The sequence below is a fragment of the Botryllus schlosseri genome, chromosome 10, assembly GCF_051294905.1.
Source record: "Botryllus schlosseri isolate E-star chromosome 10, Bs_hap1, whole genome shotgun sequence".
NCBI lineage: Eukaryota > Metazoa > Chordata > Ascidiacea > Stolidobranchia > Styelidae > Botryllus > Botryllus schlosseri.
In genome coordinates, this window is record NC_137245.1 from 17,307,655 (window position 1) to 17,333,182 (window position 25,528).

The 25,528-nt window shown below is 40.2% G+C and overlaps 1 protein-coding gene and 1 long non-coding RNA gene across 2 annotated transcripts in view; one reads left to right on the top strand and one right to left on the bottom strand.

The window, feature by feature from the left end:
• Nucleotides 1–661: 661 nt before the first annotated feature.
• Nucleotides 662–25,528, bottom strand: part of LOC145448145 (ADAMTS-like protein 5) — a 48,713-nt gene continuing 23,846 nt past the window's right edge. The window contains exons 8-13 of the mRNA XM_080326473.1: nt 17,710–17,885; nt 7,824–7,959; nt 6,613–6,767; nt 6,101–6,182; nt 2,749–2,951; nt 662–2,205 (exon numbers count right to left, since the gene is read on the bottom strand). Of these exons, the coding sequence (XP_080182599.1) occupies nt 2,017–2,205; nt 2,749–2,951; nt 6,101–6,182; nt 6,613–6,767; nt 7,824–7,959; nt 17,710–17,885 (941 nt within the window). The 3' untranslated portion in view covers nt 662–2,016. The remainder of the gene's footprint in view (nt 2,206–2,748; nt 2,952–6,100; nt 6,183–6,612; nt 6,768–7,823; nt 7,960–17,709; nt 17,886–25,528) is intronic.
• Nucleotides 12,650–16,619, top strand: LOC145448152 (uncharacterized). Its single transcript, XR_013917820.1, has 4 exons — nt 12,650–12,813; nt 13,022–13,234; nt 14,467–14,554; nt 15,499–16,619. It is a non-coding gene; the product is annotated as an uncharacterized LOC145448152 (long non-coding RNA).

Here is a 25,528-nt window from a genome sequence, read left to right on the forward strand (position 1 = left end):
ACTCAGTGCGTGCACTTTTATGCCTTCTCGGAATTGGGTGTCAACGATTTGTTCCAAATAGCAACTAGAGTGAAACCACAAGTCCTCTGTCTGATGGTCATAATGTCGCCTACCACGTACAATGAACAGACTCGACATTTACTCGATTGCGGGATTATATAATGGAAGTATTTCTTACTAAAAATCTAAGCATTTGTTTGAAATATACTGGATCTACTCAGATTTGCCTTGTGGGCCGGATGAAATCGTCTGGCGGGCTGGATGAGGCCCGCGCGCAGTATGTTTGACACCCCTGTCATAACCCAGATGTATGCTGAAAATGACTGCCCATTGTAGTCATTACGATATGAGGTGATGTGAAAATCATACAATCAATACTATCTCATCCAATCCAAATATTTCAAAATTGAAGAAACATAGAACCCTACAAAACCCTCTTATATAAACCAATACAACATCACTGAAAGATATGTTACCAGGGTGCCATGCCACTACAGAAATACAAAAGCGAGGATATGCCACAACAGCGATTAAAATGCTTTGTATGACAGCCGTTGCCTAAACCGTTATAGTATGGACAGCAACACGGGCTAGGCTGTCAATGATCTTATTTTGGCATCCTTCCATTGCAACTCTCAGCAGTCTTCAACGCATACAAGAATGAAGGTGCATAGTTTATTTTCGACCGAAAATGGCAACAAAGGCTGGAATGGAAGATAGCCCGCTTGATAGAATTCGTTCATAATGATACAGTACAAACTAGAGAGATAAGACATACAATCGAACAGTAATGTGTTTGCGATAATGCTATGAATGCCCATAGCCCATAGGCCCTACTAGGTGTCCGCATAAAATGTGATGTCTTGTCGATACCAGACAAAACCCTATTACACAAATCTTCATCCACCATTCCGTCTCCAAAGATATTCAAAAGCTGCGTATCAATACGCATGTTAGGAACACCATATCGAGTGGCGTACATCAGCGAATGAAATATCTATGAGCCACTAGACTTTCACATATAAGCATATAAAAAGTCACATGTGTTCAGTCCCGATGTATTTGGGTGAAGCGTTGATAAAATACTTGAGAAATATTTTATACAATAGGTTGAACACGCATTGAAGATGACAATAACGTTCTCAAATAACAAAGTGGTTGTGGAAATATATGCGGACGATATTTTACCAGATCGGCTATGGCCGCCGTCAATACGAAAATCGGTAGACATTCACAGATTGAGAACGGACATGGTATTGCTGCCGTATTACAACAACTCGTTTCTTGCACCACGGGACAGTAATACTACTAGATTGACCCTAAGAGTATATCTTCTGCTGCAAAATCGTTGAGGCTGCAAAAACGGACTTGAATTATTATGCACTGGGAATATACGAACATCAACGCAAATGAGCCGCGTTCATAGCCACTTTAAACACGGCCTACGAAACCGTAAAAAGCAATAAAAATAGATATATAAAGTCGCAGGAAACATCAGGTAAATACTTTCGACGTCATGTAGTCTGCGACTGACCGCTGATACGCAACGATCCCGCTTTTATTTCGTTAAAAAAAGTGAGCCCCAGTAACGTAGACATGTTATTATCTATTTTGATTTCACGCGTGGTTGCAAAATGAAGATAAATAGGACCAGGCTTTGGCATGTGTCGGCTTCTTTTGATCAACGTGGATTTACGAATATATCGAAAACGAAGGCGAGGTCTGCATGGTCAAATTTTTCCGGCAGTGAGAAGAAATATCGATACGATACCGCGTCGACGTATAATACACTCGTACGGCGATGCTAAATTAGCATGCACATTGCACAATGTGCACTTGTACGCCTATGCTATTCTATGCTACCGTAAGCTTAGTAGCTGCATTGAAGACAACTGAGTGTTACACAAACGCGCATTTGACACGGTCGCTTTGGCGCGGTAGCTTTGAGAAGTGACAGAACGTCGTATGCGTATAGCTAACGCTGGACACCGTCGGCATGTCGAATGCCCGTTCGCTTTATCGCTGCGTTCTCATCGCCCGCCTCCTGTGAATTCTCGCCATGTAATACTTGTATCTTCTGCAGTTCAATCTCCTGGTCATCCTGCTCATTTTATAGTGTTGCTTGAACCACGAGTACCAATAGGTGATTTGATTCACTACGAAAGGCGACTTGTATATTTTTCGCTTCGCGTCGGTTACCACGGCCTGAAACAGTGAGCATTGTCAGTGCAATGTCAAACTTGTATCGTTTAAGAAAACAAAGTAGCCGAGGAGAGTTGACCACGCTAAACGGGATAAAATGTAAGTATAATACTCAGAGCATAGCTTAAAAATAGCGTTGAGAATAGTCAAATGATGTGCATAGACTTGTTTTCGCTGAGGAACAAGCATCACATTAATGACAAAGTGTCTTTCCATGACTGACAAAAAATCACTGGTTTTACTGGTACGTGTAGCTTACAGACGTGCAGTTTTCGAAACTAATTACCGTGATGGATATCTGGCAGAACTAGTAGGCCTACAACTTTCCCGTGGCTCGTGTGACGATTTTAACTCGAAGAAACTACATAATGGATTAAGAAGGTGTCTAAGTCTAGGGAAATACAGCTTTGAAACCCTGCGTTATGGAAATGCAGACTTCAAGCGATAAATGCAGATAAATATGTACTCCGACATCGACCGTATTCCGGAATTATATTTACGCGTTATGTCAACGCTGTCGATGCAAAGTTTACAAATTCAACTCACGTTTGATGCGACCTTCGCCGCGCGTCCCATAAGAAGATAATGTTTGTAAGGCCGCAGCCGTGGGCAGCAAGTCCGCGACACCCACATATATTCTCTCCGAAGCACTTTGACATTACTCCTGTAACTATGTAGGATTTCCACCGTGTACCGCGCATACGATCTCCGCATTGCGGGCCGTCGGGAGAGCACCCGTACGTGAAAAGCTGTAACAGAATTCAGATTCAATTGTGTAGACGGACACGTACCAGCACTCAGTAAGGGTTTAAGCTGACGCGGAACGCACCGACACATTTCCTGATCGGATTGCGCGATGACAAACATGAAAGGAAGATTATATCCATGCATCTCATTTGTATGACATAGGCATTTACGCTGTATGAACCAATACCAAACATAGGTCACGCTACGAAGGTGTTTCATAGCAGAGGAATTCTGGATTATTACCAACAATTATCACCTACATCAACACGCCTGAAGTGTGACCGAAAATACTAATAACATATACTGACCTTATATTTTAATTTGGTAATATTTAAACGCGTAACAAAATAATCAGCATTAATGAATATATTTACATTATAGCAATATAATAAATACAAATCGTGTGCATCGAAAATATACCCGAGAGTCAACTGTCCAGCTCCTAACACATAATGACGGATGCCGTGTGTTGGCGTTCTTCTAGAAGTATAATAATTCTTATCGCCAAATGTCAATTGCAGGCATAGATAATATTGTTTGTCTATAAGTAGCATAGAGTTATCTTCCTAAAAATTAGTGATATTATGAACTATTGCCAAAATACCTTCACACAGCAGATAGGTTATTTATACATCACAACTCGTAAGATAACATTTCCGTTAGTCCAATAAAAGTACATTACAAATAGTGTACGTTTTAGCCTCTATTTACGAATTACATTCATGTGGAATGTCATGTTGAATTATGTGGAATAATCGTGGTTAAAGATATGGTCTAGTTTCCGGTTTGTTATTACACCGCATATGGCCTCAACGAGAAACCGTAATACACGTGAACGTGAATTGATCAAAAATTGCACAATATTGGAATGTTGAAAATGCCTTGGACCAGCAAACGAGTTTCGCAAACGAGTTTTCAGTATGAAGGCGGTTTCACACGCCCACTAAAGTAAATATTGTCTAAATGGCGCATGACAATTTAGACTTGATGTCTGTCGAAAGCTTTCAGAATTCACGAAAATAAATCTACGAATAACCATAGGCAAGCAAAACGATACGGCGGGGAATTCTCGGCAAGTGTACGAAACAACATATTTTGGAAATTAAAGAATCTGCGGTAGGGAGACAGGTACGGTGAATTCTCATTGTTTCGGTGTTTGCACACCCTGCCTTGGGAATGTGTTTTTGTGCATCGTAACGGAGTTCACGGTATCCGCATACCGTTTACTATGTATCGTGTGGATCCCGCATTATTGTGCAAGTGGATCCCGCATTATTGTGCAAGTGCATCCGAGTATGCGATAGTGGAGACTATCACGGATTACTACACACTACACAGCCTCCATCGACGATCTTGCTAGCAGATGTGTGATTGTGCGTGTTTATCAAACACGGTGTTCATACACGCTGAACAGTGCGACTAATATGCCCCCGCGTGTATATATTTAGGTAATAGATGATAGCACACCTCAAGGACACACCCCAATATAATCACATTGGGAAAGTATATGTTGATCGATAATCGGTATATCTCGCTACTGTATTACGTTGTCCACCGGGAATCCTCAAAGACATATTCTCATAACCAGAGCGCCGGTTCGCAACGAAATGTTTGCGGTCTGTTGCGAAGGCACGCTGTTAATAACCGCGACACACACATTACACAATCGTACTTAATGCGATGTTCTCACGGATGTGTATTTGCCATTAAAGTCATGAACTAAATCTGAACACGCTAAGGTCTGCCATGCCCGAAAAATAATTCCACACTTGCTCATTGCGATCAGTCAGGCACTTTATGTGGTACAGACTACAGACGCATAGGTAATATGAAAAATGTATTGCTATGAAAATGGTGGCACTGAATTTCGTAAGTGTGTGATTTGAGATATGTATATCCGCAGACGAAACCCGTTACACTTATTGTATTATGCCAATTTCTCATGACTTCGATCATTATAAGTGATCTACATAACTATAAACTAAGGCAAACCGGCATACGACACTTCAGCATGGGGGCACATAAGCATAAAGTAAGCATGAGTGTTAAAGTGTCGCATGCTCAACATTTGTTTTTCACCGTATCGCATGCTCAAATGTCGGGCAACCGATCTACATATGTACTGTCCACCACTTGGTCCAACCACGCTTGTTCTAACAATATTCAAAATTCTTGAACAAATCGCCTTATCTGGAATATACGCTGCAGTGAATAACGTGGACGCAGGCCGGGTACCGTATAGTGGAATTTACAAGTGAAGTTCTGTTACTCCGAGAGTTTTTTCATATATTAGATATGTAAAAAAACATATACACGCCAAGCGAACGAAGCCTTGCAAAAAGGACTTGATCCCGTCAGTAATGAAAATATCTGCACGGATCGTAGAAGAATTAGCGGTAATCATAGAAAAATCGCTACTTCTAAAATAAGCTGATTATTTGCTCGTCCTAACAAAGGATTACCAATCAGATAAACAACAGCACGTCACCGACGAAAACAATCCGAGGTCGATTACTTCGTGATAAAAAAACATCGAACAGTGAATTGCACAAACGCTGGCATGAAGTCGCGACGCGTACTTGAAAAATGTCTCGGATTCCTTTCGAATTACAACACCGCTTCAAGAATTAAATACACTTCGGCTTGTAAGATCAAGGCGTATTTTATGAACGAGGTACTTAACAGGATTGTGTCTTCGGTGGTGAGCTACACCAAGCATATTAAAACATCTACTTGATCACGCCTCGGGTGCGATTAATCGCGATTGCTTGTAGTTTGTATTTGGTAACTATAGACATATTGTATCTACCCACGCTACAATAAACAGGTAGTGACGAATTTATCGCCAGAAGTAAAATTTGAAACTCTATGACCATTAAGACTGCCCATACCGTTGATAGGCAAAATGTGAAATGAAAAGATAAATTGGCCTATTCATTACCCGACCATAATTACATAATTATACTCGGGAAATATTCATAAATAGGTGCTGCCCTACCACGCAGACTATATTGAATATAGAAAAAGAGGTTAGATCCACTCATGAAAATGGGCAAAATGGCTGTAAACGAATAGCGATCAATGGATCCCGTAAAAGCAACATGAATCCGAACGAGATTCTACAACAGATTGTCAACAGACAATAACTCACCGAAATCATTATCGCAGAACTGTTGTTTTCTATTAGGGCCTCTTCGACAGGCCATGCACGAAGCATTTGATTTTCTCGATTTCTGAAATCAAATTAAGAAGGGTGAGAACGTAACTTTGGGTTTGAAGGTGAATAAAATATTGAAGGTTTTCTCAGCGGAGTAGGGATTGGTTTAAGGAAATACGAAGCCCGCATATCTCGCGAAATATATAGCAGTACAATAGTACATTGCTTGACTGTACGTTTTGTACACGCATCACTGGATTCAAAAAGCAGTGCAAATTTAGGGCGTGTCATGATAACTCTCGATGTATCTCATCAAGAGCAGGAATATTTTGATATCACCGATACGAAAAATAAACGGGTAATCGTGTGGCTTTAAATCAAGACCTGAGGGGATCCGTTTGCGGGTATGGTACTTTATACCTCAATTGATACCGAGAGGGTTCGTGCATGTACGAAATCAAAGCCATGCGATCGCGATATCTATGAAAGTAGGAAGTTTCGCGAACCTTATACGACTTGGCGGGTTTTCTTCTTGGAGGCGACGTATTAGTAGTTACAGCAGGTAGTGTAGTAGGCGGCACGGTAGTAGTGTTGGCAGCCGTTGGCACGACAACGGCGTGTGGATCCAGGCCGGCGGCGAGGATTTGATCCATGAAGTCATCTGAAATGGTTCAGCTATCATCACTCTGATAGAGAATGACGCCGTTAATCGAATAGAGACTGAAATAATCGGATTACAGGACCGTAACGCCATGACCTATAGCCAACCATAGTGAACTTGCTCTCATGTTACTATACTTCATACATTTTCTCAGCAGGCTCCGAATTGTCTGCATTCGTGGGGGTAGGAAACTGCTGAACAGTTGAGGCTTTTGTCAAGCTAATCGCTGCTGACACCTTTCAACATATCAAGATCTATACACCTTCACGACAAACGTAGGATCACTAACGACGTTGAAAACGAACTTCTACTGCATTTGGGTTACGTCATCCGGCTGTTACAGCAATTCTACTCATAGTTTCTAATTTTAAAATGTACAATGTAAAAAGTTTATATAGCTTCAAAGGCATCACTATTTATCGCTCGAGCAAGTGACGGAAGTATATATGGAACCTATTCCAGGACTCCGAATAATTGAAGCACTTCGTTACTCTCACAGACTTGTATAGAAACTACCAATATAATAATAGTTGACGGTCAACTAACTAATTGTTTTGAGTAGTTATAGTTCTGCTGTAAAACTATATAGACACGTTTCGTCGTTTGGCGTGAATCGTAATACTGGTGTTCGGATGTTTTGATGTTCTTGCAGCCATTGCTATCACCAGTAATGTCGGCGTAGCCAGGAGGTGGATTTTCGGAGTCGAAACCCATCCCATTTCAAACTCCAAACGTATATGAGTTACTATGGAATTGACTCCAGAAAAGCTGTGTTTTAGTTTGCTGTGGATATTTAAAGGTCGTTAGTTCTCGTTCTAAATGCGAGTTTTGAAAAGTAAGTAGTTCTAGATCAAGTTTTGAATTTTGAAAATTCTGAAGTTTGTACAAGTCTGTACCGACCCCCTATCTGACTTATGACTTGGTTTCCTTTCCGTTGTGGAGTTCCAACAGCCACTTTTCAGTGACCCCATCCCATGCCCGGATATGTACCCTATACGTGATAGGCCTCGGTTACTCATAACTGGGTGGTTCACTGCACAAAGTGTTCGCGTTTACCTTCGGTCTCCAGTCGAAACACCTCCACCATGGGCCGCTTCAGCTCCGCCGTAAATTCATCGCCCTCCTGGCTTTCATTCCTCGGAATCCAGTATTCGAACTCCACGTACGGTTGCTTCTTGTCGATGATCAGCATCTAAACAGCGGTAACTTGACCATGAATTCGCGCATAAAAATATGCATGTAATCGCGCGTAAGTGGCAAACAACGACGGAGAAAAGTCGAAACAGGCCGGCGCGTTCTAGAATGATCGAACGGACGGTGTTGAATTACGCGCTAGATAAAAGACATTCCAATTACGGCCGCCGTAACTGGGTCTGTAACTACACGCAATTTTTTATTATCCCGTAATTTCATCAGATCTGCACTGTAAAAAATAAACCGTGTATTTAACGTGTTTTTTGCATGTTTTTTCCAAAAACACGTTAAACGACGGAAAACGCCGACGTGTTTTTGAAATAAACAAGTTTAAAACCAAAAACGCGACGTGTTTTCCAATTAATCAAGTTCAAAACTGAAACGTAACATGTTATGTAAAAAACATGTTGCGTTTCAGATTGGAATAACGTTGCTCTGATTTGAAAGCTACTGTCGCACTGATTCCGAAAATATGCATTAAAATCTAATCAGGGCAATGGAACGCCTTCGAAATACACCCAAAAGTATGAAATTCGGCATTGTTCCGAACCACGCGTTATAGGGCTGCGTCGCTGCGATTGTTTGGAACAATGCTGATTTTCAGATTTTGAAGGCTACTTCGGGGTAATTCCATTGCCCTATTGAAATTTTAATGTATATTTTCAGACGGACACGGAAAGAGTGTCAGGGACAGGGATTCTGCACAATGTTGATACAGTGGGACCAGATTCGGATTTTATTGCACCAATTGGAACGCAACATAATTGCTAATCCTATTGCTGACGATCCGAGCACTCAAATTAAAAAAAGTTGAGCTTATTTATAGGCTACTGTCGCATTAATTCCGAAATATACATTAAAATCTTATCGGGGCAATTGAACCCCCTCGAAATGCACCCCAAAAGTCTGCAAATCGGCATTGTTCTGAACGATCGCAACAACGCAAAGGCCGTTGTTATGGTGATTGTGCTGCATCGCTGCACGATGCCGATTTTCAGATTTTTAGGCTATTTCGGGTTAGTTCCATTGTCCTAATGAAATTTTAATGTATTATTTTCAGAATCAGCGTGACGGTAGCTTTCAAATAAGATCAACTTTATTTAATTTGAGGGTTCGGGTCTTCAGCTATTGATAACCGATCATGCTGCGTTCAGATTGCTGAGCACTTCAGTAGTCAATTCCTCACGACGAGCAAGGGTGATGATGGGTGGTGCGAATCTATGCGTAGGTTAGTTATCTATAAAAAAAAGACATTTGAGTATTGGTCTTGATTGGTTGAAAAACTGAGGTATAATTTCAGTTCACCACTCACACTATTTCACGATCCGACGTGATTGGTTAAAAAAACGGAAGTTCTACTTCACTGCTCACGTGATTGCCGTATGCGTTACGATTGGTTTGAAAAACTTTCAGTGCCGGGAAGCCACTTCCATCGGCGATCACTACGCGGCCAGCAAAGTTGGCGAAACTGAGTGTAGAGTTTATTACCGGCTGACGGTTATTGATCGTATTTGTCCAGTTAGTAGAGGATGCATTTCACATCAGTTTTCATCGGGGAAAGTGTTTCCGATTCATATGCGCGCCTACGGGGTGTGCATAGTTGGTGTGCTGCATTTAACTGCAGTACGGTAACGTGTGGCGTGTGGAGGCAGCATATCGTTTAGCACTTACCATATATAGCTTCAGAGTGCATACGGTAACCAGTCGATTACAGTATATCATGTTGGGGAATGTCTTAGCTTAACTATGTAAATAATGAAACTAAGAAAGTTGAGCCAGTTGATATATTAGGAGGATGTGTATACCATGCCAATATGTTGCATTTTGTCGAATGCAAGATATGGAGGGACAAGTTTGCTCTGTAAAATTATGTGACAAATACGGCAAAAAAGAATTCATGTTGTCAATCAGGATCAAGATGGTAAAATATTTTTCTATGAAGATTTTGACGGGCACTGTCACATTTGTGGTATCCTCAAGTCAGGCTTTGGGCGATATTTACACTATTATTCCTGTGAGGCTATGACAGAAACCGGTTTCCTTTGTGTTTTACAACCTGGTGAAATATTTTACCAGAGACTCCATAATTTACCGGTATACTGTATTGGTAAATTACAGTATGGTGAGCAATGTTCCCTCTAATTTTTGACGAGTCTGCGCACACTCACGAACTCACTGCGCAGACCCTTGGACAACAGTGCGTAAAGACTAAAAATAAGGTCATCATATCGGATTTTTTGTGCGCAGAGACCGTGTTAGCACTGCGCATTTGTGCATGTGCGCAGCTTAGAGGGAACATTGATGGTGAGATCGCTACATTAGACTGCATCATAGAATATGTTTCGAAGTTTAATAGTGAACTACATGCCGATAGAGAAAAGTTCCGGTAATTAAAATTGCGTAATTTTGAACATGACGTTCTATTTTTCAGATTCATCAGACTGGTTAGCGATTTATTACTCTTGTGCTATTAAATATGAAAATGCTGATCATCCATGGTAATATTAGAAAGGTGATCACAGTTGATCACCTATCTGAGATTTATGATGTTGTGAGATGTGCAGTTCGTAGTACCATCTAGGACAGAAAATTCACTACGGAATATTACGACAAGTCGCTTGAATTGAACGGCGATTTCTATGAATTGTCTGCCAAAGATCTGGGACAATATGACTGGTTTGACGATGGAAGTGAGTAATTATATTCTATGCATGTCAACAGAATTATCATCATAAAGCGATGATCATGGTAATCATACTGTACTAAAATTATCTTGTCTTGTTCGATATCTGTAATAGAAACGAATATAGATTTTTAGCCAAAATCACGCCGTGTTATGCAGGGCTTTAGAGCAGCCGCAAATTTAAACTGCTCCTGCTCTAGCTGCTGCTCCGGCTCTGAAATGATCGCATTGGCCTGTCTATATCAGGGGTGACCAACCCGTGGGCCAAATATGGCCAGCGAGAGGGTTTTGCGTGACCCGTGAGCTAATTTCCTATTATATTATCGAAAATGAATTGCTCAGATTGTGAACTTGCAATGCCAGCAAAAAATTACAATTCTTGCTGCGACACTTGGGATCTTGATGACTAAAATATCAGTTCCAACGCATTGGCAGATCCAGGGTCCAGTCACCTTTTCAGTAAGTCGTCGTACATTACAATAAAGTAAAATAGCAGTAAAATTTTTTTTTCACGCTTTGCGTGTTTAATTTTCGCACGATTTTGAAGTTCATTGGTCAATAATATTGTCACTTGATTATATTGCGGGCCTGCTGTATATCGCTGGGCTAAGTTTGCGAGGACTGGGCTATTCGGCGCATGGACATATCGATATTGAAAGCTGCGACCGCAACATGCGTCAATCATTTCGTGCCTAGGTTTCATAGTCGACTGCCAGTGCAAACGGAAGGTCGCATATGTTGAACGACACTTTGTCTCGTAATCGCTAATATAGTTAGACTCAATCTGAAAACGAAAAAAACGCCTATTTTATCCTATCGAGTCTAACTGTATTCGCAATTACGGAAGAAAGTCTTTTCGCGTTTGCGCTCGCATAAAGATCGTCAATGGTGAAATCGCGATATCGATGTGGCCAGACGCCAAATAGTCGTGTCCTTGCAAACTGAGTCTAGCGGGCGGTATACAATAGACCCGCAATACTCGAGTAATAATATTATTGACCTTGTTTATTTATAAATTTCGAAAATTTCATCTGCTTGGCGTGGCTAGTGGACCGCGAACTCGTTCGTCAATTGCATGTGGCTCTTCAGCCGAAAAGGTTGGCCATTCCTGGTCTATATAGATTACTAATCTACCATAGGTTAGTACTTTTTTGTTTCCCGAATAGAATATGTTGGAATATGTTGATATGAACTTCTTCAACGAATATGTGATGTTCTCCTAGGGTGATTTTATTTTTATCTAAAAACCGAAGATTTTGACCGATAAAATCTGATATTCTGTCAATTTTGACATTTTTAACCCTAAAAATCTTAATTTTGATGAAATTGTGATCTCGTATATATGTAAATTGCCTGTTTTCCCCCATTACCTTAGAATTTTAGGCTACTGCTTATCTTCATTTCTGGTCGGAACTGTCTGTTCTTACGAAATAGTTAGGCCTAAAAAAACTTTTGCTCTTTCTGCAATAAATTGACTCGCTATTACCGGCAAGCTGATAATTTGCTGGGCTTTAATGAAGATATTTATTACAGAGTCAACCTGCATCGGTATATTCTCCAGAAGACGAGCGCAGCATCGAGGTACAGCAAAAAGCAATAAGTGTCAAGTGGACGAAAAGACTGCGTGACAAGAGAAGATTCAGGTTAGGATGAAAAGAACATTTGAATCGTGTCATGAGGCCATTTTGAATGGGATATCAACACAAAGTCTGTTCGAGATTTAGCCGATGTTGATCGATGCGCATTGGGCAGGTATAAAGCAGTGTTGGGATGAAGTCACTGATAATGACATCCCCTTACCACGTTCATGCAATAGGCTAGTCCTACAACGTATGCAATGCATGCACCAATTATTGACGATTATTATCAATGTGTAATATCATACAGCAGGGGCGGCATTACATTCCAATTTTTCAATGTTGGTGACACACATCTCAGAAGTTTGTCCAAACTTAATCCAAACCTTTCTTCAACTATGCCACATTGCAGGGATCATGGAAAGACAAGCTCTACAACAAGTTGAGGGAATGGAGAAGACACCATGAAAAAGAAGTTCTCGTCTTAAACTTGGAATAGCAGAAGCATGGACGCTGCGGCAAACGGAAATCTCAGCAGCTTGTGGAAAAATCCAGTCAACGCTGCAAGAATTCTCGAGTCACAACATCCAATGTGAGCATTTTAGTATCTTGCTTTCTTGATCTAGATATCTTCAATATGAATATTTTGATATGATACTGATAACGCCAACAGACAATGTTACGTCTAATTTTTCTCGTGTCTGTGCGCATGCGAGCAGCTTAGAAGGAACATTGGCAAGAAGTAGCACCTTGCACCGATAAACGGTCATGTTTTGATTAGGATCTATTTTGTCCTACAGAGTCAACATGTATACTCTCCACAGACGACGAGCGCAGCATCGAGATACATCAAAACGCAATAAGAGGCAAGTGGAGAATACCTCACAAGGAAACGATTCTGGATAGGATGAAAAGAACATTCGAATCGCGTCGCGAGGCCATTCTGAATGGGATGTCAACACAGTCTGCTGGAGATTTACCCGATCTTGATCGATGCGCATTGGGTACCGTAGGTATAAAGCAGTGTTATGATCAAGTCACTGACGGCACAATCCCTCGGCATTTGTGGCATGCGCAATCATTTTTCATGACACAACAAATGACACATATATTATAACTAGGGCCATTTTTATATGACCTTAGAAAATCAATAATATGACTTTATTTTTTGGAAAATATGAATTTATGTGAAAATGGTGTATTTTTACATGCAAATATCGGCACTGACGGAACTAAAGAGTAAAACCTATGCAACAACAGTTATACACGTCCATTTTTTATTCTAAATCACTGTTGCAGTACAGTAGTAGTGTGAAATGTTAAAGTCTTTGAAGTTACGATTCGGACGTAAAATGACTTTGGTAAGGAAAGTGAGAGCTCCACAGACGCTGATGTCACTTCTGCAGGGGTGCATAAAGCGCTGGTGAAATGTCTTGTATTTGCAGCTCCATTATTTGTTAAACCTCGTTTTTGTCCAATCGCTTCTTAATGTAAATTTTGAGCTTTATGACCTAATCAGGAAAATGTGACTTCATAGCTTTAATATAGCTCAAAGGGATACGGTTTTGTGTTGAAATTGATTTCACGACTTGCTGATGCATAGAACAAAATATGGCTTTGAATGGCCCTAATTATTACCATGGGTTAGCAAAAAGTGAAGTCAGTTTTCAAAATGTATAAAACTCGTCGGTGACCTAAAAATACTTTTTAAATTAACATACATTGTTCTTTTTGGGCAGATTTAGTTTTCTTGAATTTTTTAATCGCACATACTTCCAGACGTAGACATTTCTTCCTTAGATATAAGGGCGACCAACCCTCGGGCTGCAAGGCGATTCTAGAAATTGATTATAATATTTATTAGTACTCGCAGAAATATTGTCAGCAGTGAAACCTTTGCACAACGCGATGTACGCAGCCTCGCTGCAACCTTGATATTCATATGTCCAAGCTTGGAATAATCCTTGTCAAATGAGCCCAGAGGTATACAAAGGCGACCTGCAACTCCTTGCAGGACATGACTGCACACTTGGTTGTCGTAACATAATTGTCATCGAATTTGCTGCGTAGTAATATATGTCATGTTTTCACCCTTGCCCAACCGTGTTACCTCCTGTCTGATGACTGAAAATCTCTATCAACATTAGAGGGGCCCGCGCAAGGCTTCAAAGTCGCTGATTTACTTTACGACGTCGCAGTCGCGTCAAAACATACATTGAGTTGATATCTGACACTTCTCGTTCAGGTCGTCAAAAACTGGGGTGGATGGTCGGGATCCCAACGATCTTCAATTCTTCAATGACAACTATGGCAGCTTCCTGTTTGTTGACAAAGTAAGTTGTTTGGTGTATGTGTAAGCATTATGTCACTGTGTTGTGGACACAAGCAAATCGCATGGCTCACTGCCATCAGGCTACATCATTCACATCATACAAAAAAGGCAATTTATGGCACTATTAACACTGTATTGCTGTATTAACACTGTATTTGATAAAAATTGGTATCTCGAAAGGTCACTGTAAATCGAAAGAATGATGTAATCCAATATCAGTGAGTAACGAGATTTTCCCGTGTCCATGCTACTGTAGGACACTATGGTGAAATTGTCAGTAGTATATGGCGTCCAATCAAAGAAGATGATGTGAAACCAATATTGGCCCCTCCTATTTCACTTAGAAAGTTGCAGTGTTACGACTGATGCTAAAATCATTCCACTCTGGGTACCATTATGCTCGCTCGATATCCTTGAAAGCACCATCACGTACGATCGTTTTCTTACCTCTTTGCATGACCCCGACTCGCGCAGTAATGACTTATTAGGTAGGCTTACCATATTTTGGAAATCTAAAAAGAGGACACTTTTTCAGAAATTTGAGACTTGCAAAACCGGAGAAGAATTCTAAAAAATCGGTGAATTTTGCCCACTTTGTGACCGGTTGACTGGAAATTTTTAAAAAAGGTCAACTTTTCGCTCAGAGCTCCAATCACCGTTTTTCACTCCGAAATACCCGCAATAGAGTCACTTCTGTGCTAATTTACGGCATATCACTCGCATTTCGCTCTAAATGTGACCTAAATTTTCAAAAAAGAGGACAAAATCTCAAAAAAGAGGACAAAAGGGCGTCCTCCGAGGACACTTTTAAAAAAGTCAAGAAAGAGGACAAATCCTATTGAAAGAGGACGCATGGTAACCCTATTATTAGGCCTCATACTCAACTCAATTCTTAATCTCAGACCACATCGATAGTACTAAGCTAATATCATTTTGATTTATCAGGAGCCAAAGAATTATATCCGACGATCAAGTACAATACGATCCTGAATGAATGGAAAGTTCTCTTCTATGGCAAAGTTATCAAAGGGGTCAGAAGCTTCCATCATGCTATGGCCATAATACTGGCAATATACTGGCTGTTCAACATCAAGTTCGCTCCATCAGCCTCTAATTCATGGTCATTCGTCACGAACTCTCCTTCGAAACTTCCGAACGTTAGGTAGACTTTGGCTGTTCGTAGTAAATTAATTTGAATAATTCACCAAGGACAGGTCAATATTTTTAGCCGTTATAATTCTTGTGTCATTGCATTAGGTACTCGGCGCCTTTAACTGTGACAATTTGTAATAACTTAATTAATCGAGGACCGGTCAATGTTTCAAGCCGGTATATTAATTCTTGTTTCATTACATACGTTTCGAAACTTTCTAACTTTAGGTGTGGCTGACTGTGGCTGTTCATTGTAATTTAATTTGATTAATTTATTGAGGACGGGTCAATGATTTTAGCCGTTATTATAATTCTGGTTTCATTACATATGTCCAAAACTTCAAAACATTAGGTACTAGGCGGCTTACACTGTGGCTTTTTGTAGTAAATTAATTCATTGATGACGGGTCAATATTTTTAGCTGTTGTTGTAACAATTCTTCTTTCATTGTATAAATTCCAAAACTTCTTAACGTTAGGCTCTCTGGGGCTTACAATGTGGCTTTTTGTAGTAAATTAATTAATTTATGAGGGGCCAATATTTTTAGCCGTTGTTGTAAGAATTTTTCATTCATTGCATAAGTTCCAAAACTTCTTAATGTTAGGCACTCTGCGGCTCACACTGTGGCTTTTTGTAGTAAATTAATTCATTGATGACGGCTCAATATTTTTAGCCATTGTTGTATATAACTCTTCTTTCATTGCATAAGTTCCAAAACTTCTTAACGTTCGGTACTCTTCGACTTATACTGTGGCTGTTAGTAGTAAATTAATTGCGCCATGACATGTCAATATTTTTAGCCGTTATAGTAATTCTTATTTCATTACGTATTATCCGAAACTCTCGCCATTTCAGAATTTTTCTTGTTTTGATGCATTTGTTCTCAATATACCATCATTTGATCCAACACTGAATTGCTTGTTTTAATTCATATCCTGGCTACAGATTTTGTGCCAGTCGGTCCAAGGTGAAAGGTCAATTGAAGTCTCAGGTCAGACGTGTTTTCGAGATTACATGACGGGCAGAAACATGTTAGGCAACAGGTGGAACTAAACCTGTCGTATGGTTTTACATGACGGACATGTATTAAGAGGTACCAGGTGTAAACATGTCTATGGACACCTTTATTTTTTACAGTGTGTACCCGGACAAAACATGTCCCCCGGGTTTAATCGGCAACCTGCGCTGTTGCGGGAGCTTGCCAACGCTAAATCGATGGATATATAATCCCCTTCCGGACGATAATTGCATAATTACCCTCACTTGACGTCATGCGAGGTGGTTTCGTTACGTCGCATGTTTACTCGAGGCGGAGAAATCTTATCAAGTAATTGGATTGGAATGTTTCTAGATGGGGATCTGACTAACTTTGATCACACATGCAGTAACTTATACGGGTCCTATATTCACCTGGCGTTGTAGTCCGTCAGAATCGACACGTGTACATGTAAGATGCGCCTACCCAGGACGCATCAAAGTTATCTACAGAAGCCACAAGTATAACCGCTCGAAATACAGTAGCAGAGTTGGTCAAAATAGTCATGGTTGGTAGCTGAATTAAAGAAACGTCCTAGTTTCCACTCAATTACAAATATCGATTTCCAAGTAAGTATAAAGTAAGTATTGGGCCTAGGTTTGGCAGAAAAACTTGAAAACTGTCAAGTAGAATCGGAAGTAATCATAAGTATTTGAGTAGGTAGTGCAAGCATACGCGAAAGATAGTCGTGATGAAGTGCCGCAAATGATACGTTGCATAATGCGTATCAGATCAAGGACTGGTTGGATGAATGGATGAAAATACAAGCCCTCAGGTGGCTACTTTATAAATCGCATGAAAATCCAGAATGATTAAGGATTCCGTGCTCGAATTGCGATCAATTGATGATTTATTATGCAGCAAATCAAATCACTTTCACAATACAGTTACGTTCGCAAACATAAGCCGGATAGAAACCCTACACTTTGCCGGCAGTAATGGTGTTTGATGCAGGCAAAATGACATACCATAATTTTCAGTTCCTTTTCCGTAGGCCCGATAATGTGCAGAGTTTCGTCGTCTTCGGCTTTGTTGCGTTCGTACGTTCCGATACTTCCAGCGGCTTGGAACTGTCTAGTCCACTCCACCACCCAGTTTCCGTTCAAAATATACTCCTCGGATGAGCCGGCAACTTCCATCAAAGCTGAAATGTAAAACAATGCCTTGTACGGCCCATCGCAATGCAGTCATTTATTACGAAAACGGTAGGTTAACGGTCGTAAACTCAAGTACTTCTTTGGGTATTGTTGCTTTTAAATACTGAAGAACTGTAATTATATAAATAGTATACGTTACGGACCATTTTTTAAAGCAAATCGAGGCCCGCGGCAACTCAGTTAGCCTAGGTCTCGAGCTAATGTTAGAAAACCGTTTTTTTCAACCTCACTGACACACCGCATCAGATGGCAATGAGCGATATGAGTATGCAGAGGTGGTCAAAGTAGTCAAGAAAGCTACTCCAGTAGAAGTAGAAGTAGCGACGAAAAAATCTACTCAAGTACGAGTAGAAGTACTTCTTCCATAAGCAACCTAAAACTACTTGAAGTAGAAGTAGAATTTACTGACTTTAAATCTACTCAAGTAAGTAAGTAGTTGTGAAAACGATCGTAATTCGTTCACATGGATTGTCAAAAGGTGCAAATTGAGCAATGCAAAAGGTGCCGAGCTTAATTCATATTGATGTATACCAGGAGGTATTCAATTTTCGAGAGCATAAGCATTAGTCCGCATCATGGGATCAAAATGATAGTAGCCTATTGATATGGAAATGCGATACTAATCCTCTGTTTAATCGAACAACCCGTTTTAGAAAATATCATGGTATGGCGCCCTCCCCCATATTATAAGGCCCGTGGTGTAGTCGAAGAGCAATAAGGAGAAGTTGTATAGGATACGGTATGAATACTTTGCGCGATTAGTAAATGTGAATAAAAATATGGTGGATCGTGAAAATGCCATATTGTGTAGCTTTATTCCCGGAAATTAAAGGCATTACTACACTTGCTTTTATACTTCAACATGTATGTTATCGAGACAAAAGAACTGATATTGATTAGAGCTCAAAGTATATGATACTGGGAATTGAAAAGGAAATCTAAATAGTACTTATAAAAGCGGAATATGTATTTCATGTCTAAAGACAGAAAGTTTCAAAAGGTGGTATGCTAGCACAGCTCTAAAATTGAAAAAAGTCTGAGTTCACTTTCCAAATTAGGACACGCCATGGACTGCTAGATTACGATATGAGAAGTAAATGTTAGATTGCGAAATATCAGTTTCAAACCTTATGATGAGCCATATATACTGTGGTGAAATATTCCATATGGGCAAAGGGTGACAATGCGGTGTGAACGGTGCCACGCCAACCCGCTAACAAATTTATATTCACCGATACTTTCGTGAAATCATACTGGCTATTCCGTATCCACTGAGCGCGAAGCGCGACTAAAATTTTTGGGTTTACTCAACTTTTATGAAAATGAAATGTTGATACTCCGTGAAAACAGCCCCGAAATTCCTCAGGCTATCTTCCTGATTAAAGGATTAAACTACTTCTACTTGACAAACTGAAAATAGCGAAAAGTAAGTAAGTAGATCACATAAAATTACGAAGTAGAAGTAGCGAAAATCAGATCTACTTGAGTAAGTATCAGAAGTAGAGGAAAACTACTTGAGTACTTCGAAAAAGTAGAAGTACTTCGTTACTGACCACCTCTGAGTATAACAGTAAAGAAGTTTGGGGTACATAGCAATCGATGGCCGGATTACAAAGCGCAGCGGCCGTAGTACGATTGGTTGCGTTCTACCAATTTAAGCCACACCTTCAACAGCGTTGCCATCATTTCAGCAGGACAGCAAACACTAACTTTTGGTCTGCATAACACACAACTCACCGGAAACAAGCATATAGGATATTGGATTGAGTTGGTCCAGAAAGGTCTGTAAACACCCAGAACTCAACTCAAGATGTTCCATACCTACTCTTTCTGCTAAGGTGGATGATTACAGGGGTATACTTGAAGTTTGCTATTGCTGGTTAAGTGAGTATAGCAGGAGGGAAGATCAACAAAGCTTCGAGGGAGATTATTACAACACGGTTTTGCGGCACTACGCTAACACATATCCGTTGTGTTTTTCATCCGATGGCACGTTTAACAAACTATCAATTTGCCATTCTCTCATCCATGGAACTCGTTCAGTATTTACTTACTAAATTCTGGTGATTATTTATAAGTGGCTTTGAACCGACTACGAAAACTATAGGAAAAGCGCACAGGTGTGCGTGAGGCGTCATTGTAGGGTATGTAGCGCTTCCAAAAACAACAGCTTAAAATTTAACGAACTCTAAGTAGAAGTAAATTATTATTAAAATATCGTCAAACATATTCCATCACTGTCAGCTAGCGGCCGTCAAAGTTGGTTAAAACAGACTGTGAGTACGTATTGAGTATTACCTGATATACAGCAGATCACATAAAAGCGGATCATTGAGTTTAATGGGCGCGGGGCGCATATCAACTACCAAATATAAATGACAAATATCAATAACTCTGCTGCGATCAAGTCATACCTCTGACTTGCAACTCAATGCGAATTTTGACTCGAGTCTACAATCATTTCAAAATTTTTCAAGACAAGTCGCGCAAATTTTCAGTGACGCGAGTCAATTCGAATCTTCCGAATTCTTCCGATTTCGATACGATTTCATGTCACCAAATATTTTCTGTAAAGTCCTATAGTCGCTCGACACGATGTGTGGATGCAAAGTGCTTATGTAATGCATATACACGGAAGGGAAGCGGCGTCAGTCTTGTCAACTCACTAAGCATGCCATTTTATAACTACCAAGACAATTGAATAGTATATTCATATTGAAATGAACCCGAATATTTTCGGCTGACACTCGTCAGGGGTAATCGTCAGCAACTAGTAGAGAATTCATTTTACCCACATTTTACCCCTGACGAGTGTCAGCCGAAAATATTCGAGTTCATTTCAATATGAATATACTATTCAATTGTATATTGAAGTTCTGTACCTCCAAGAAGCTGTTCTGTTCAACTACCAAGACGTTACGAGTGACAGGTTATTTAAGTTGCTGAGAATGCTGTTCAGTGCTTATAGAGTATACTCCAAGCTAAATAGACTACTGGAGTTTATGATAATTCAATGAATGCGAGGTTTAGAGATTGACACGCAGTATGAAAGCGATAGACAGTATGATACCAACCTCAAGTGTATAGATAAAGGAATATCAATGTTGAGCGTTATTCCAAAATTATCTTCCTTCATTGATGCTCGTAAATGCCATTGGCAATATCACAGACAACCCATGATGGATTCAGACATATCATGTGATATACAGATTTACGACCTTGGGGAGTCTCAGCTATATAGTTTCACACGAGCCTACTAATTGAATAAATTTATGCATGGATATAGTTAGGGTTGCATTTAAAACAGACGGTGTTTTAAAACACTTTGTTTAAAACATGTTTTAAACGGTGTTTTAAACAAATGCCTAAGTTTTTTTTCAAACGTTATATAATCAAGGCATAGTTGTGTAAATATTGTTGAAAAAGATGTAGTACGAACCCACGGACGATTTACACCCAATATATTACGAATACGTTGTGGAGTGGCTGCAACCCTCGAAATCGTCGTCGGTTCAACAGTTATAGCAAGCAGATATATAGATCATTGGTACGGAATGGGTGTTCTGATGATAATGACCGCAGACCATAAAATGCTACATAACGATGTAGTCCCGTTTAAACATAATTTTGGTCTTTTGGGACAGTGGTCGAAAGCCCTTTTCGTCAAAGGAGTCATAATTACCCTATATATCCCATTGTCTATGTCAATCGATTGTGATGTCACAATTGAAGATTCGTGACATCATAGTTGAAAAGACAACAACAATAAAACATGTTTTAAACAAGGGCCTTGTTTTGAAAATGTTTGTTTTAGATTGATTTTTGTTTTAAATGCAACCCTAGATATAGTGATATTATTTACCTGCAGTCAGAATGATCATCATACGTAATTATATCTGTTAAGGACATGCAGCCCAAGCTGTCTCGAAAACGTAAATGCAAATAGATTTAAGTAAAAATGAATTAGTATTGGTGACTTATTCATTTTTCGGAGTGGCTGAGAGGTTCAGAAAGATTGGCGAAGTAGAATATTCAACGATTGATGATAACCAAGTCTAGAGTCATTTCATATTTCTCATGTGATGAGTCAGAATCAATTCAGTGATCCGGAACAAGCCAAGGCAGTCGAAAAGCGGACTCGAGTCATCCAAACACTGCAATATAGTGCCACGATCCGGGGAACTTACTATACTAGAAAAAATACGAGTAATAACTGAGTGACTGATTAACAGCGACCGTGACAGTGCGTACAATACGAAGATCGCCACAGCTACAGAACGGTTAATATATTGTGTGACAACCTGCATTAGAAATGCCTAGGAAACAAGCGTGTTCCTTTATTGACCAAGTGACCACATCCACTGCCATCAAATAGCGAGGCATACACAATACACATTCAGTACAAGATACGCTCAAAAGCGTGACTAAGCATCTGGGAGTCACGCCGATTAAGAACGCCAACCCCATGACAACGCCTATTTATAGTCCAACACGATTATACAACTTGACAGGCCGATCGTGCACATAAGCTGGCATGCGGTAAGCCTATTTGTTGAGATTGATACAGCGTCGCAATGTCAACAAATTTATTTTTCAGCAGTCGGCCTAGCCTGTAGGAGTGCTAGACGGGATTTATTATTGTGCGAATCCAATCGCGCACGCACACGAAATATGTTTTGAAGACAAATGCAATTTATCATCGATGAAAAGCCACGGCTTTCTCAGGCTCGAGCTGTTGTTTGGCACGTACAGAAATATGGCGTTACCGTACGCAGGTCGCAGCCTCGCCACCGAAATGTGATTTACACAAGTGCGATACGTATTTCAACGCAGCCACATTCCTTTCACATACGCCGCTCCTTGATAAACAGATGCCATGATTTATGGCGACAATGTTGAAATAGGCAATCTGTCGTTTGATGCCGAGTCAATCACGAATGGTAACTACCTGTGTACTGGTAACACGCACTCGTATTTGAATGTCATGAGTTTTAAAACTTGGAGTTTGAACTATTATAGAAGTCGTTCAAAGTTAGAGGTCTAATGTTGCAAGTTCACTTCCCCTGTATGCAGTATCCGTTGAAATGAACGGTTCAGCGCAATAACAAAAACAGAGCTACTTCTACGAAACTTCCTGGTTTAAACGTGCGCTGAATTCAATAGAGAGAAAGAGAGAGAGAGAGAGCGAGCCATGAAACCAAACATGCAATAGCGTAATTCAAAGGGACCATGAGAGTGAATGCTCAAGACACAAATTTAGTTATAGTGCTATTATTATATTCTTTATTCACAGTAAAACTGGTAGATACACACATAATCCGGGGAGCAACCTGCCCCCAAAGGAAAATGGCGAGATTGGAGTAAATTTTTAAAATTTCAGTAATACATTCAAATTGTTATTCCTATGCAATACACGGAGAAGTCAGATTACAGAATTGCAGCAGATGAAGAATTGACAAGGGTTACAGAGCAGAGGTAGAGATGATTGAAGATGAAGAATCGGAATTACAGAAATTATGCTGTGATTCACAAGTGTAATTTTAGTCCAGTGGTGCATTCAAGGCCTTCCGAAGAATGTGTACAGTGCCCAATAATGTGATCTTTTGGATCATGTCGAATCGAACGTTACCCGGAATTTGTTGGATATGTCTCATGAGTTTTTTTCTCACGACTCCTGTAGCGCCAATGACTATCGGTACAATGTTTATTTTGCATCGCCACATTTTCTCACATTCCATTTTGAGCTCTGCGTATTTGGAGTGTTTTTCTGATTCTTTTTGCAGTAGGTTGTAATCAGCTGGGACAGCCAGTTCAATGAATAAGCATTCTCACTCATCACCTGTTAAGGTCTTGTGTGCCACGGACGCAAATAAGTTCAGGAAAATTCAAGAAAAACGCACTCAGCATGACAACGGCACTCAGATGTAGTGCACTCAGTTATAGTGGCAGCTGATTGAGAAAGGAAGGCCTGGGCCATGGTGATATCTCATTAAAATTAAACAAACATAACGTAAGCAATAGGCACATATGCTATTACAAGATGCTCCTATACAGTGGCACAGCCGCAAAAATTATATATTTCAATAATATATTGATATATCATTTTGCATGACGAGGACCCACGCGCAATGCTTTCACATGCACAGCGCCCAGAGCATGAAAAAGAGTGTCCGGCAAATCCAATGACAGGAAAACTGCATGGTTGCTTACAGCTACCCTCTGACACTATACATTACAAACAACAATAATATTTATCAAGGTGTGCGCTTACCCTTAACGTCTTAACATATACAATTTGTGATTCTTCTACCAGGTCGTAGACACCGTATCAAGATGCTGGTAGCAAAATAACAAATTCAATATGTTAACGACGTTAAGGGATGAATTAGGGACTTAAAGGCTCTTGCGAAGGTTAAAAATGTGACCTTTCCAGTCTGTTTCCCCGCATATATTTTCATCGCTACTCAATTCAAGACATTCAGCAGAGGTCATCCTGTCACACGACTACACAAGTGCACAATGTGCATGAAACCGAAGAGACGGGTTAAATCAGTTGATACATTATCATAATTTACTGCGAGTACAGGAACCGCACACGCGCGGATGTTGATACAGCAAAATCATCGGATGTAGATACTTGGATGAAATTTATACGGGACCGCTTTATTATGATGAAACGGATACGTATTTATAGAAAATGAGATCTGAGATAGAGCCGTTAGCGATAAAGGCAGATGACGGATGGCTTGCGAATCACGCTTACACGATTCAAGTAAACAGTCTACCTGACATTGGTGGTTAATCGAAGTCAAATACACAATGATAAATTCAATTTGGGAAATGTCGCGGCCGGTGGTCTTAACATAGGTTGTTCAGGTATAGGATGGTATCGCAGTATGTATTCTGCCGTGCCGAGCGTGACACGACCCACGAAACCTGATTATCTGAGGTTTGTCGGCGACCTAATCCGCGATCCGTTGATACACCTGAGTCATAGTCGGAGGGAAGCTCACCCAAAGACGAAATAGGCCTCTATACTTCCACCGTTTCCAACCACTCGAGGGATATTCACTTAATTTTTGCATTACTATATCGTGTGGTTTTGTTTTAGGGCTGTACTTCGCACATAGTTATACTATACACTTTTTGCAGACAAGTTAGCTGTGATTTAGTTTGATCGTCATATCCACAATATAGCGTCTGAACCATGATTTTTTAATATAAAAGTTCGACATCGCAATCAATATGGATTACTTCGTATCAGTCGAATCTTGCAATTTCAAAAGCTTCCATGGGAAATAACAGGACATAAAATCGTTGATACATTGGCAGAGAATCTACTTTTGTCCGGGTGCTATCCTTGAAGTAGGTTTGGGGTGCACCGGCGTCCGACAATCGATAATTATATACCTGAACCCACGAAAAATGTCTTTCGCTTTTGCTTAGGTGTCACTTTTGGTTTCATTTTGTCAGTTAAGTGACTCCTAAATTGCAATACCAGCACCTGTAGTCCTGCGCCGGCGCTGGCCACGCCTTATACAAATATGCATGTCCCAAACCGCACTATACGTAGCATTCTCTATGACTTAACATCCCGCCGATTGAGGACATCCCCCAAAATTACTGTCAG